Source organism: Leopardus geoffroyi, chromosome A3 (genome assembly GCF_018350155.1).
Source record: "Leopardus geoffroyi isolate Oge1 chromosome A3, O.geoffroyi_Oge1_pat1.0, whole genome shotgun sequence".
NCBI classification, from domain to species: Eukaryota; Metazoa; Chordata; class Mammalia; order Carnivora; family Felidae; genus Leopardus; species Leopardus geoffroyi.
Genome location: NC_059336.1, coordinates 138,260,936 through 138,274,516, shown reverse-complemented (window position 1 = coordinate 138,274,516; position 13,581 = coordinate 138,260,936). Strand labels below are relative to the sequence as shown.

General features: G+C 50.2%; 1 protein-coding gene across 2 annotated transcripts; it reads left to right on the top strand.

Moving 5' to 3' along the window:
* The first annotated feature begins 6,721 nt into the window (after nt 1–6,721).
* Nucleotides 6,722–12,635, top strand: RPS7 (ribosomal protein S7). Of its 2 annotated transcripts, XM_045447852.1 has the most exons (7): nt 6,722–6,808; nt 7,034–7,117; nt 7,352–7,423; nt 8,151–8,294; nt 8,989–9,053; nt 11,786–11,936; nt 12,528–12,635. In XM_045447852.1, the coding sequence occupies exons 2-7, from the start codon at nt 7,043–7,045 to the stop codon at nt 12,603–12,605; spliced, it is 585 nt and encodes a 194-aa protein (XP_045303808.1). In that variant the 5' UTR covers nt 6,722–6,808; nt 7,034–7,042; the 3' UTR covers nt 12,606–12,635. The 2 variants fall into 2 exon arrangements, with proteins under 2 accessions (XP_045303808.1, XP_045303807.1); XM_045447851.1 differs by having other exon boundaries at nt 6,767–6,808; nt 7,034–7,423.
* The last annotated feature ends 946 nt before the right edge of the window (nt 12,636–13,581 follow it).

Below are 13,581 nucleotides of genomic sequence, written 5' to 3'. Positions count from 1 at the left end.
TATTCATATGTTGTCCTTCGCCAATCATGTGAAATTCTAATGTCGTTGGTCACTCCTAGAGCCCCTCAGGAAAGCGGAAGGTAGGCTGGTACTGGGTGAGAAAAAGCAGGAGCCTGACCTCCAGGAGTCGGTAGGGAGCCCACAGCAAGGTCCCTGGAGCTTTCCCACTGAACATGGACAGCAGAGAAGGCCACTTTGTGACCATGACTGGTGAAGACAAGAATAAGGCCCCTCCAAAATCTGAACACACACTGAACATAAACATTGTCCAAACTACAAAATACCAAAAACCCTTTCTCTGGACTCAGAGGAGTGACCGTTGCCTCTCTCTGTTGTAGCTATAGCCTTGCTCTAGTCTGCACTCATTGTACATGAGTTTTTTTTTTTTTAATATTTATTTTTAACAGAGAGAGAAAGAGCATGAGCGGGGGAGGGGCAGAGAGAGAGGGGGACACAGAATCTGAAGCAGGCTCCAGGCTCCTAGCTGTCAGCACAGAGCCCGACGCAGGGCTCAAACTCACAGACCGCGAGATCGTGACCCGAGCCGAAGTCAGATGCTCAACCGACTGGGCCACTCAGGCGCCCCTGTACGTGAGGTTTATTAAATTACCCTCCATCCTATAAGGGCACTTTTACCCCAATGTTTATAGCAGCACGCTCAACAATAGCTAAATTATGGAAAGAGCCTAAATGTCCATCAACTGACGAATGGACAAAGAAATTGTGGTTTATATACACAATGGAATACTACTTGGCAATGAGAAAGAATGAAATCTGGCCCTTTGTAGCCACGTGGATGGAACTGGAAGTTCCATAAGTGAAATAAGTCATACAGAGAAGGACAGATTCCAAGTTTTCACTCCTATGTGGATCCTGAGAAACTTCACAGAAGACCATGGGGGAGGGGAAGGAAAAAAAATGGTTAGAGAGGGAGGGAGCCAAAACATAAGAGACTCCTAAAAACTGAGAACAAACTGAGGGTTTATGGGGGGTGGGAGGGAGGGATGGGTGGGGATGGGTATTGAGGAGGGCACCTGTTGGGATGAGCACTGGGTGTTGTATGGAAACCAATTTGACAATAAACATACTAAAAAAAATAAAAAATAAATAAATTACCCTGCATCCTGACGGCATCTGCCCCGGTACAAACGCCCCCCTCCTTAAGCTTTCTCCCAGATCCCCTAACACAACCCCAATCCTCTAATTAAAGTCTTTCCTCGCATCTTATGAAGTGTCTCACAGCTGCTCAGGATGTGTGTCTCCCTTGCAGCAGAGTGTAATAAGCCACCTTGTTCAATTATAGGAGTGTTCGTGGTGATCTCTGGCTGTAAGCATTGACACCGACCAACAAAATCCCGTCAGGAGAACCCTTCGTGGATTACATACTGCAGACTTTGGTATAACAATATGTTAGGTCAAAAGGGGATATTATAGATCGTGAAATGAAAAGGAACTTATAGCTTAAAAAAAGAAACTTATAAAGCATGAGTGATCAAAACAAGAATTAGATATTTAAAACTTTTCTCTGAATATGTGCAATACTTGAGTTCTGGTATTGAAATTTAAAAATAAGGGGAAGTTAACTGTTCAGCTAGCACTTATTTCTATGAATTTTGGTTTTTAAAGTTAATTTATTTATTTTGAGGGTGTGAGAAAGAGTGAACATGAGTGGGGAAGGGGCAGAAAGAGAGAGAATCCCAATCAGGCTCTATGCTGTCGGCACAGAGCCCAACACAGAGCTTGATCTCACGAGCTGTGGAATCGTGGCCTGAACTGAAACCAAGTCAGACGTGTAACTGACTGAGCCACCCAGGCGCCCATTTCTATGAATTTGGTACTGCTGCATATCTTTGTGGGTGGATAACTCAGAAGGCAGCTAAGTGAATCCACGTAAAGAATTTTGGAGACTGGGCCGCCCGGGGGGCTCAGCCGGTTATGCGTCTGACTTCGGCTCAGGTCATGATCTCCTGGTTCATGAGTTCGAGCCCTGTGTCGGGCTCTGTGCTGATGGCTCGGAGCCTGGAACCTGCTTCGGATTCTGTGTCTCGCCCTCTCTCTGCTCCTCCCCTGCTCATGCTCTCTCTCTCTCTCAAAACTGAATAAAACATTAAAAAAAACTTAGAGAATTTTAGGGGCACCTGGATGGCTCAGTTGGTTAAGCGACCGACTTCAGCTCAGGTCATGATCTCGCCATTTCTGAGTTTGAGCCCTGTGTCGGGCTCTGTGCTGACAGCTCAGAGCCTGAAGCCAGTTTAGATTCTGTGCCTCCCTCTCTCTCTCTGCCCCTTCCCCACTCATGCTGTCTCTTTCTCTCTCAAAAATAAATAAACATTAAAAAAAAACAACTTAGACAATTTTGGAGAGTGAGTTGAAGTTCTTTCCATTGTCTCGATGTAGACCATCTCTCTCCTAGTAGCTGAGAGCCACCTTGTTTTGTGTATTCAGAACTATCAGCTGTTAGGATGTCAATACCCGCAAAGTGAAAATAAGCTCAAACAGCGGACCCAAACTTTCACTGGAGAAACTTCAAAAGATGCCAGAGTGGGACATGAGTCAACTGTGGAATGTAGCAAACTAACGGCAAATCCTACTATAAAAATTGTGAATTGTATTAATTGTATGTTTTATATCCATATTGAACTGTTTTTTTGAATTTGTTTTCCCATATTGCCAAATAAAGCAAGTAAGTAATCGTATTTATGTGCTGAGGGATCAAGATGCTTATTATAAGAGAAAAGGAGATCTAACTATAGAATCAAGGGTTTCAGAAGGAATGCTGTCCTATTAGAACTGGGCTGGAAATAGCATTATGAACTTGTATCTGTACATGAAAAAGTGATTTCAGATGGGCATCTTTTCTACTTCTGTCCACTGACATGGTTTAAGAGTGTCACTAAATCTCACGTTTGGTTGCCCATCTAAAAAGGCTAATACTCAAGACATGGGTGTTGATTGAAAGGAATGTGAGCTTTACACAGGAAGCCAACCGCCTGGGAAGACGGTGGCCTCTGGTCCAAAAGCCAACTCTGTGGTTTCTGCCTAGCCAAGAGGGTTTTAAAGGGACAGGGGTCTCCGATGACCGAGTGGGGGCAATGGCCATATTTCCTGCCCCTGTGATTCAGTGGTGCCTTCCATTAGCTTTCAGTGCTTGAGGACTGTGAGAGGTCCAATGCCTGTTCTGTGACATGTGGGGGCTTCCTGTTCGTTTCCTCAAAAGGACTAAAATTTACAGACACACAAGGAGGATTAGTAAATCATATGACCTTAAGAACACCTATTAAAGATCACGCTAGTTATGAAGATCAAGGTGGCCTCAGGAAGCCCCCCCATGATGCACCCTTGTGTCAAGATTCTGGTTTCCAATACCATTCTTCCGATAAAAGGAGCCAAGCTTTCTGGAGAAAAGGTTAACCCCATGTCTGAGACAGAACAGTACGAAATGAGCCTGGGATAGCTCCGTGTGCCAAAAAGCACAGTGCTCAAAGTTTAATAGAGATGATGGGACACAGAAACTCATCTAAAAAGGGGCTAATGTTTTATTATTATCATTTTTTAAATGTTTACTTATTTGAAAGACACACACACACACACACACACACACACACACACGACAAGTGGGGGAGGGGCAGAGAGAGAGGAAGAGAGAGAATCCCAAGCAGGCTCCGCACTGTCAGTGCAGAGCCTGACTAGGGGCTTGATCCCATGAACCGTGAGCTCATGACCAGAGGCAAAATCAAGGACCGACTGAGCCACCCAGGCGCCCCCATAAGAGGGGCTAATGCTTCAAGTCGTTTACAGTTTTGCTGGCCAACACTGAGTGAGACAACTTGAACATCAAAGCAGAATACTGGCAGAGGTTGGCTGATGAGCAGTCACGAGCCCATAATGATGCACACAAAAGTGGTTGACAAAATAAAAGTGAACAGGAGAGATTACATTTCTGTTATTTGTTAATCAGTCCTGTTGATGTTACTGACTCATTTCCAGTTAAAGAAACTAGTAAACGCACAAATACCAGTTAGTTCCCCAACATAAATATTAGTAAAGTGACCTCTAAGTTTTGAACGTGAGCCTAAAAATACCTATTAAATGTACACATGCAACACTCTATCAGGTTCTGAGGTTTGAAAATTCAGCATATTCCATCAGGGTTATAATAATGTGTTGACTTGAAGGTTCCCTGTGAAACCTACTTAAAAATATACCTAAGAAAAAACTAGGAATATTAAAAGGATAATAAGAGAATACTATGAACCACTCTACCCACAAAAATTCAACAATTTGGTTTTTTAGAGTTTATTTATTTTGAGAGCGAGCAAACGAATGGGGCAGGGGCAGAGAGAGAGGGAGAATCCCAAGCAGGCTCTGCACTGTCAGCACAGGGCCCAGCAAGGGGCTCAGTCTCATGAACTGTGAGGTCATGACCTGAGCCAAAACCAAGAGTCAGAAGTCTAACCGACTGAGCCACTCAGGTGCCTCCATGAATTTAACTATTTACATGAAATGGACAGATTCCTCTAAAAGCACAAACTACTAAATCCAGTCCCATATGAGATAGATAATTTGAATACCTTTGTAACCACTAAATTCAATTTGTAATATTAAATACTCTGAAAGAAAGAAAGAAAGAAAGAAAGAAAGAGAGAAAGAAAGAAAGAAAGAAATCTACAGGCCCTGATGATTTCACGACAGAATTCAACCAAGTGCTTGAAGAATTAACACTGATTCTTCACAGTCTTTTCTGGGAAACAGAAGATGAGGGAATACTTCCCCTTACTTCTCATTTTATGATGCTAGGATTAACCTAACACAAAACCAGACCATAACAGTACAAAAAAGAAAACTAGGGATCAATGGTCTTTGTGAACATAGACACACAAAAAGCCCTCAACAAAATATTAGTAAGTGGAACCCAGCAATATTAAAAAGAATGATATTCCACGAACAAGTGGGGTTTTATAACAGAGATTCAAGGCAGCTTCAGTGTTTGGAAACCAGTGAATGTAATCCACCATATTAACAGGCTAAGAAGAAAAACTCAAAAGATGCTATTAATTGTTGCATGAAAAGAATGTGACACAATCTCACTCAAGATAAAAACTCTAAGGAAAACAGGGATAAAGGGGTTCTTCTTCAACTTGATAAAGAACATCCACAAAAAAGAAACCCTAATGCTAAATTATACTTCTGATGAGACAATGCTTTCCCCCAGAGGGGGAACAAGACAAGGATGGCCTCTCGCACTACTAATACTCAACAGAGCAGGGGAAACCAGGAAGAACTTCACCGAATACACTTCCTGTGCTACTCTGGTAGAGCTGCAGAGATGAGACCCAGGCTGGAAAGGCGTGCAGAGTTAAGGAAATGGAAATAGTTCATCCAGTGTTTGGAATGACTGCCCCGATAAGATTAGAGGTGCAGCTAAACTTTTCTTTCTTTCTTGAACAAGTTGACTCTTAATTTTCCAAGGAGATAGTAGCCTTTTTTTAAAAAGCATTATTAGAAAAACGTACCTAGCTTTAAAACTCTAAGATGAACTCAATTTTAGCTTAGTAAAGGTGGTGGGAAATCTTAGAGATCACCTGGTGTACAGGTGTCAGCAGTTTTCACAGTGCTTGGCCCATTAAATATGACAGTCAAAGAAACTGGACCTCTAGAGATTAAATTATGTGACCACGGCCAATCTAGCACAAGTTGTTCCCTGTCTGGAATGTTCTTCCTGGCGAACAGCTCCTACTTCTTCCACATCTTTTTTCAAAAACTTCCCTGACTTCTTAGAGCATGAATCCTTCTTCTCCCCTTGACTCGTTTTACTGTTTGTTACTATCATCTGTCATTACATACTTGGTCTTGCCACTTTATGTTCCATCTTCCTCACCAAAAGGTAATCTTGCCGAGGGCAAGGATTCAGCGGGTTCTACTAAATCGCTAGCACCTAGTGAAGCATTAGCACAGAGTATAGACATCATAGAGTATTTCTGCATTATGTTTTTCGTTCCTCTCTAGGGCGGGAGGGAAGTGACAGCATGGCACAACGGGAGGCACTTTTCTAATAAATACTTCTTTGTCGAACCCAGTAGTGATGTGTCATCCCCCAATCTTTCCTCATACGCGATCTCTGCCGGCTTTGAGGTCAGGGCCGGCTGACCCCGGCTGTCCAGCTCCGGCCTGGCTCTGCCCATGGTCCCCCACCGCACCCCGAGCCCGCTGCCCCGCTCGCGTCGGCGCCCCGGGCCCCAGGCTCCCCCGCCCCCCCGCCCCCGGCTCGCTGCGCTCCGGCCCGCACGAGAGGTGTCCGCTGACGTCCCCAAGTGTCCGCCGCACCAAGCAGTGGGGACGAGGGCTAAATTGTTTAGGGCCGGAAAACCACGTTTACTCATAAAGCACTTCGTTTCCAAAGAGCTCTAACGAACGTCATCTCATCGGGTTCTCTCCGGGCTGAACTGGCATCCAAGCCTCTGATTCCTTTTCATGGCTTCGGTGGGGAAGTGAGTTTCTTCGGGTTAAATGAGACTTTTTTGAACATCCGCTCTTCGGGGTGGGGTTGCTTTTCTCGGCCCCCGTCTCCCGCCCAGACCCCGGCCCGGCCGCCCGGCCCCCGCCTGGTACGACACGGCGCCTCCGGAAGAGCGTTGCCAACGCGCCCGACCCCACGAGCCTCTTCCTGGGACTCTCTCGGCTTCGACCTTTTCTCGGTGGTTCTTCCGGTTTCTCTCGCGCACTGTTCCCGCCTCTTCCCTTGCGCCGCCGGGATTTGAGGCGCTCTCGCGAGACTTAGGCCTCTTCCTAGACCGGCGCTGTTACAGAGGTATGTTGGCGGCCTTCTCTCCGGCGGACTTTTCCGCCGACTCTGAGGACTACACGTGTCGGAGTCCTCCCTGCATCGGCGGGCCCGGCTCACCCGGCGGGGATACGGCCGATTACCCGGGCTGTGCCCCCCGATGGCTTCTGCGGGGTGGAGCGGGGCCGGGACCGGCGGGGGTCTGTGGCTTGGGGCCGCGGACACCTGAGCTAGGGCGCCCTGTACTTGCAGGAGAAGGCCATGTTCAGTTCGAGCGCGAAGATCGTGAAGCCCAATGGCGAGAAGCCGGACGAGTTCGAGTCTGGCATCTCCCAGGTGAGGGGAGGGCAGGGCCGGAGCCCCGGCGCGCGTTCCCCTCCCCAACAAGTGTCCGTCATCCTCCGGCAGCAAGTGCCGCCCGCGCCCCGGCACCAGCACCCCCCCCCCCCCCCACGGCGCGTGTCACCCCGGGTGGAGGTGGGGACGCGTCCTGGAGGAGGCCCCGAGTGTCTGCACGTGGGCGGTGCGGGCGCCCCGCTGAGGGTCGGCTCCGGCTGCTTCTCTCTCCAGGCCCTCCTGGAGCTGGAGATGAACTCCGACCTCAAAGCCCAGCTGAGGGAGCTGAACATCACGGCGGCCAAGGTAGAGGGGGGGTTTATGCCGGGGGTGGGGGTGGGGGTGGTCGTAGGCGGACCGTCCGCGGGGCGCGGTGGCGGGATCTGCCGCCTGGCCCCTTCCCCCGCACCCCGTGCAGGTGCGGCCGTGCGGGTGGGGGGTCTGCCCCAGGTCGTCTTCAAGGTGGCACAGTGTGCGGGGAGGCGCACTGTGGGTCAGAGACCTGGCCGAGCCGGCCGTCCCCGCTCCTTGGTCCTGGAAGGAGCATCTCGCAGAGAAAAGAAAGTCTGAGGCTTGGCCTTTTTAACGTGGGCATGTTGGCAGCGAGAACAACGCGCTTCCTTCCCGCTTGTTCCCGGGGCTTCTCTGCTGCAGCGTTTACGGGTCTACTTTCCAGGCTGCCGGTCTGGACTCTGTGTCTGGGGAAATTCCCGTCTTTAGTTTAGGAGCTGCAGTGCGTGTGGGCGGGGTTGGAGGTTGCGCACAGGACAAGCAGCCTCAGTTCCGGTTGCGCACGTTTACCTCCTGGAGCACAGCTTGCCCACGCATCCTTGCGTGGGGTTTGTGAGGGAGGGGAGACTGAGGGCTGGCCCTGGCGGTGGGAAAGCGCGGGAGGAGGATTTCTGTAAAATTTTGGTGTGCTAGAGTATTTGACCACGTTCAAGCCGAGTGTTCGCGCTCAGCGCTGGGCTCGGATGGGAAAGATGGGCGTGTGAACTTAAGGTCATGCTGGTGTTCTGTGTTCTTCCTTCAGGAGATCGAAGTTGGCGGTGGTCGGAAAGCTATCATCATCTTTGTTCCCGTTCCTCAACTGAAGTCTTTCCAGAAAATCCAAGTCCGGCTCGTGCGTGAGCTGGAGAAAAAGTTCAGCGGGAAGCACGTGGTCTTTATTGCTCAGGTGTGTGTTGTCCTGGTGAACGTTTTGTTTTGGGAATTTTGTTAAAATCACTTGTGTTTCACTTTGTATTTGCGGTAGATTAAAGAGATAAGTACGTTTCTGCTGTTAACGTGAAAACGGCTCTCCACGTTTACAGCGGCGTGAATGTAGTGCGTTTACGAGGGGATTATGGACGTGTGGTGGGTCTGAGCCATGGTTTGTCTGCAGGACAGAATTGAAGCGGGCGGCTGTACACTTTGGGAGGAAAGCAGATGGTGAGGAATAGTTCCTGGAAAGGGGCCCGTAGTCAAGAAAGGTGGCTGTGTTTTTTTTTTAAGTTCAGATCTGGCCTTGGTGCAAACAGATGTGTGGGGGAGAAATGCCAGAGTGACAAATTTAACTAGCGCTGTGGCTCCGCAGGCGTGTTCCTACCGATGGTAGGTGGCGGGCCTGGCATTGTGGCAGGTGTGCAGTATTTGGGGCTCAAATCAGGAGCGAGGGATCTTTTTTTTCTGGCGCTGTGTGAATATGTTCTCTGGATTCTGAATGAATTAATGAGAAATCGGGGAATTCTCAGTAGCTTGTTTGGTCTGGGTGGTTTGACTTTTGCAAACTTTGAATTTATTGTTACTGCCCTTTGCCTTTTGAAGCACTTTGACAGTTGCCAGCTTTCTGCTAACCTGAGGTTTTTCTTTTTCCATGGTAATCTTCACAGAGGAGAATTCTGCCTAAGCCAACTCGAAAAAGCCGTACAAAAAACAAGCAAAAGCGTCCCAGAAGGTGAGTATTTTATCAGCATCGAAAAAGTGTGCTGTAAACCCCTTACAAACAACTCCTTATCTGCTCAGTTGTTTGTACTAAGAGTTTTGGTAGGTTGCTTTTTTATTTTAGTTTTTATTTTATTTTATTGATTTAAAATTTTTTTAGACATTTATTTACTATCGAGAGAGAGAGACATAGCGTGAGCAGGGGAGGGGGCAGAGAGAGAGAGACAGACACAGAATCCGATGCAGGCTCCAGGCTCCAAGCTGTCGGCACAGAGCCTGACGCAGGGCTCTAACCCACAAACTGCGAGATCATGACCTGAGCCAAAGTCGGTCGCCTAACCAACTGAGCCACCCAGGCGCCCCATGTATAAATGTTTTAAAATGAATTCTAGAGTAAGAATTACATGTTTACATGGGTAGAATGAATAGGTTGTTGCTTTCAGAAAAGAGGGTTTTCTCCAATTCTTTGGGTAAAGGACAGGAGCAGTGAGGGGATCCTCAGTGTACAGCTGTGGGATCAAGCACACTGGATGTAGCGGAGGGGGGCTGAGATGGGTCTTTAATTTTTATTTTTGCAGTGAATTAAGGCTAAGAAATTAGGCATATTTTTCTGTTGCTGACGTCACAGATTAAAAGTGTTGCTGCGGTTATAGATGCTCACGAACGGTGTTCTTTAAACTTGATTGGCTTAGGGTTTTCTGGCCTAAACTCAGATTGAGAGCTGTTGGCTCCTTGATCTGGGCCTTTTGGTGTGTTGTTGAAGTCTCGTTTCACAGAGTTGGATTATTGAAGCCTTGCAGGCCCTGCCCTGGGGACCATTTGGGAAACTCCTCTGGTACCTGTCTAACCGCCAGGTGAAGTCGGTACTGTGCCTCGTATCGTTACTTCTGAAGGGATAAGGAGAACGGACCCGAGGCTTGGAGAGTTGCTCTTTTCAGCCAGACCAGTAATGCTGGGCTGTTTTTAACTTCATCTTGTTGTAAAACCACTTGAACAAGGGATGGGACTCGAGTCTTACAGGCAGATACTTGCTCCTGTGGGAGAGGAGTCGGGGAGGGAAGGGCTGGGGCCACACTTTCTGGAACTTGCATCTTGGGCTTCAGTACTTTGAGCCTGATCCTGGGCAGTTGGAGTAACATAAGGATTCAGGGAATTTTTGGTGTTCCGGGTAGTTTGTGACCCCGAGATCAGATACGCGGGGTGGTGGAGAGCACGCGGGCCGTGAGAGCCCGCGTCGGTACTGGGAGTGTGAGAACGAAGCCTTCGCTCTGAGGGCAGCTGCTGCAGGACTGACCCCCACCCACAGCTCTGGCCGTCCCCCCTCCCACCCCTCCCAGACGTGTGTTTCCACCTCGGCTCTGGGGACGATGACTTCACCACGTCCCTGGTGACCTGCCCCCCACACGTGGGGCCTTCTGTGCTCTTGCGCTAAGCCCTAGGCGGCCGGCCGCGGCCCTTCACCGCCTCCCAGCCTGACCTCCTGCCTCCACGATTCTTCTCCTTCAGTACTCAGCTTTCTCCCGTACACGTGAGGTCCTGAGACTCACTTCTTTTTGTTTTTGTTCTTGTTTCTAATCTGTAGCAGGGTTTCCATTACTGCTCTGAGCCTGTTCTGTTCCTGGGGCTTGGGATGGTCAAGGTTGCATCCCCGTCCCTCCCGTTGTAATAGACCGTGTTGGACTCAGAAGATGCGCGGCCGCTGTGATTCCATTCTGATTTACGCTTTAAAGGGGGAGGGTAGGCACACGTCCGTATTTGTGTTCTTCCTCGTACTGTGGGGAAAAGCTTAACTGGGGCGGCGTCCTTGTCATTTGCTTTCTGAGAGGTGATGCAGGATTTGGGAAGTGGCTTTCCCTTGAGCCTGCCGTCCGTGGCCGTGGAACAGGAAGCCCTCGGGAGGCATCCGGGAGCCCCTAGAAGGTGTGACGTGTGCGTAGGAACCGACAGCTCTGAAGCACAGATGAGGGGAATGCGGTCTCGGACGTGCTGGGGGCGAGGGGACCTGATGGGCTCCGTGGCACAGGTGCCTCTAAACCTGAGGGCCGCCCCTTCTTGTCTCATCCCAGCATCCCGTTGGTGCTTGGGGTTCAGAATCAGTTGAACCTCCTTGTCAAGTGGCCACGTGGGTCGTGGACTTGACGCGGTGTCAGGGACGCGAGTGGGACGATCGCGGAGGCGTGCGTGGCGGGATGAGAGTGGGGGCGTAGGAGCTGGGGACCGAGGTGCCCCATCCCGTCCCAGGGAACCAGGAGGAGCTTGGGAGGTCATGGCGAGCTCTTGAAGGATCTTGTGTTAGGAAGTTCACGTGGTCACAGGAGTTTGTAGATAATTTGACGACTTCGGAGAAGGATGGCTCTGCAGAAGAGCGAGTGGTTAAGAGGTTACGGAGGTGTTCGGTCGAAACCGTGCCCGAAAATAACACCTACAGCTGTGTGTAAAAGTGGAAGTCCTCCCTGCCTTCCCGCTCCCTGGAGATGGTCACCGGGAGCGGCGTGTGTGGTTTATAAGGCGTCACGTTGAACTCCCCCTAAGCTTTGAAGGAAAGCCATAGGTGTTCGTCGCCCTGTCTAGTTTGGCACCGGCCCTGGCGACGGATTAGATGGAAGTCGTCCTTTGGAAGCCCAGTGGTAACTTGGTTTAGGGGCCTGGGATTTGCCTTTTACGTTGTTGACTTGGGAGGGGCTCACAGGAGGGCAGGCCTTCGTAGATTGCAGGTTTCTCACTTCTGTCGTTCTGCTCTTTCAGCCGCACTTTGACCGCCGTGCACGACGCGATCCTGGAGGACTTGGTTTTCCCGAGCGAGATCGTGGGCAAGAGAATCCGTGTGAAACTGGACGGCAGCCGGCTCATAAAGGTTCATTTGGATAAAGCACAGCAGAACAACGTGGAACACAAGGTAACGGGGTGACTGCGTTGCGGGAGGGTCCGGACACAGGGAGGGCAAAGGGCGCATGGCCTGTGTCCGGTGTCACCAGAGCCAGTGAGCGTAAACCCAGGGCCGGCTTTGCTCCATCGGAACCTCTGCCGCTTCCCTTTGGATTCCGTGTCGGGTTTCACAGTGGGGGATGTTTTGAAAGTCAAAACTCTCTACCTTTTAAGTTACTAGGAAAACTGGAAGTAAGGTAATTCCCCTCAGCAAGGCTGTGGATCCTTCTGGGGGTGAGATGTGGTGGTGTCAGAATCTGGGAGAACTGTCCCTTCCCTTCATTCCCGGGAAAGCGTGACTGAGGTGGACGGTCCCCGGGCTCCCTCACGGGCTCAGAGCACCTCAGTCGGGCACAGACCGTAGAGCCGTGTCCCTCAGCACCAGAGATGAGCTCGTCCCCAGCGTTGGCAGGCGGGCACGCCCTGTGTACCCCTCGTGCCCTGTGCGCCCAGCTGCTGAGGGGGGGAAAGCCACGCAGGGCCCAGTTTCACATAATCGTTAGGCTTTCACATGAATGTGCATATTTAAGAGTTTCGTGACGAATTCTTTCTTTGCTCGTAGGTGGAAACCTTCTCGGGCGTGTATAAGAAGCTCACGGGCAAGGATGTTAACTTTGAGTTCCCAGAGTTTCAGTTGTAGACAAAATGATTCAATAAAACATTCACAGTATTCTGCTCTGGGCGTGGTTCTCAGAATTTCGGAGATGTGGATGCATTACCGGTAGCTTCCTGCACAGGCTGCAAGATTCTGAACAGAGAGGGTGTCTGTGGGCCGTTCAGGGAAACGGGATGCACGCGAGGGGTGTACCTGGAGTCGGTGATGTTGGAGGGGGCGGGACCACGTGAAATCGCCCCACATGGCCAAGTATTGGCGCTTTGACAAGTTCATCCCAAAGATCCACGGGAACCGGAGCGCGAGTAGTCGGGGTGACGGTACATCCTAGTCCCGCCGAGGTGCTCTCCTCGGGTACCGTGTCTCCTGGAAAGTCCACCTCAAAGTTGAACTTCAGGGCCCCCCCGGCGGGGGTGGGGTGGGCTCAGTCAGTGAAGTGTCTGACTCTTGATTTTGGTTCGGGTCGTGATCTCACGGTTGTGGGATCGAGCCCCACATTGGGCTCTGCACTGACAGTGTGGAGTCTGCTTGGGGTTCTCTCTCCCTCTCTCTCTCTCTCTCTCTCTCTCTCTCAAAAATAAACATTTAAAGAAAACCACATATACAAGTTTACCATTTTATCCTTCGTGCGGGTACAGTTCAGTGGTCTCAGGTGCATACACTGCTGTGAACGTGGGATCCTGTGAGAACTGAGACCGCCCGTTGAGCAGCCCCCTGCTCCCCTTCCTGCGGAATCAGTTGTCGCACATAGATTCGCTGTCCGTCTTCCGCGCGACGGTCCGGTGTCCCTATGATGAGAAGTTTTGGGGGGGGCAAAGCAGCAGGGGCCCCAGCTGTGCCAGCTCTCTCCCAGGTGGCTGGGGGAGGGGTAGGTGTCGAGTTCTGGGACACACGATTGCTAAGCCTCAAAACTGCCTCAGAGCCGCCCCTCTTCACTGGGGGGAAGAAACATCCTTAGAGGCAGCCCCAAGTGACCTTTTGCACCAAATCAGCCCTGCAAGGA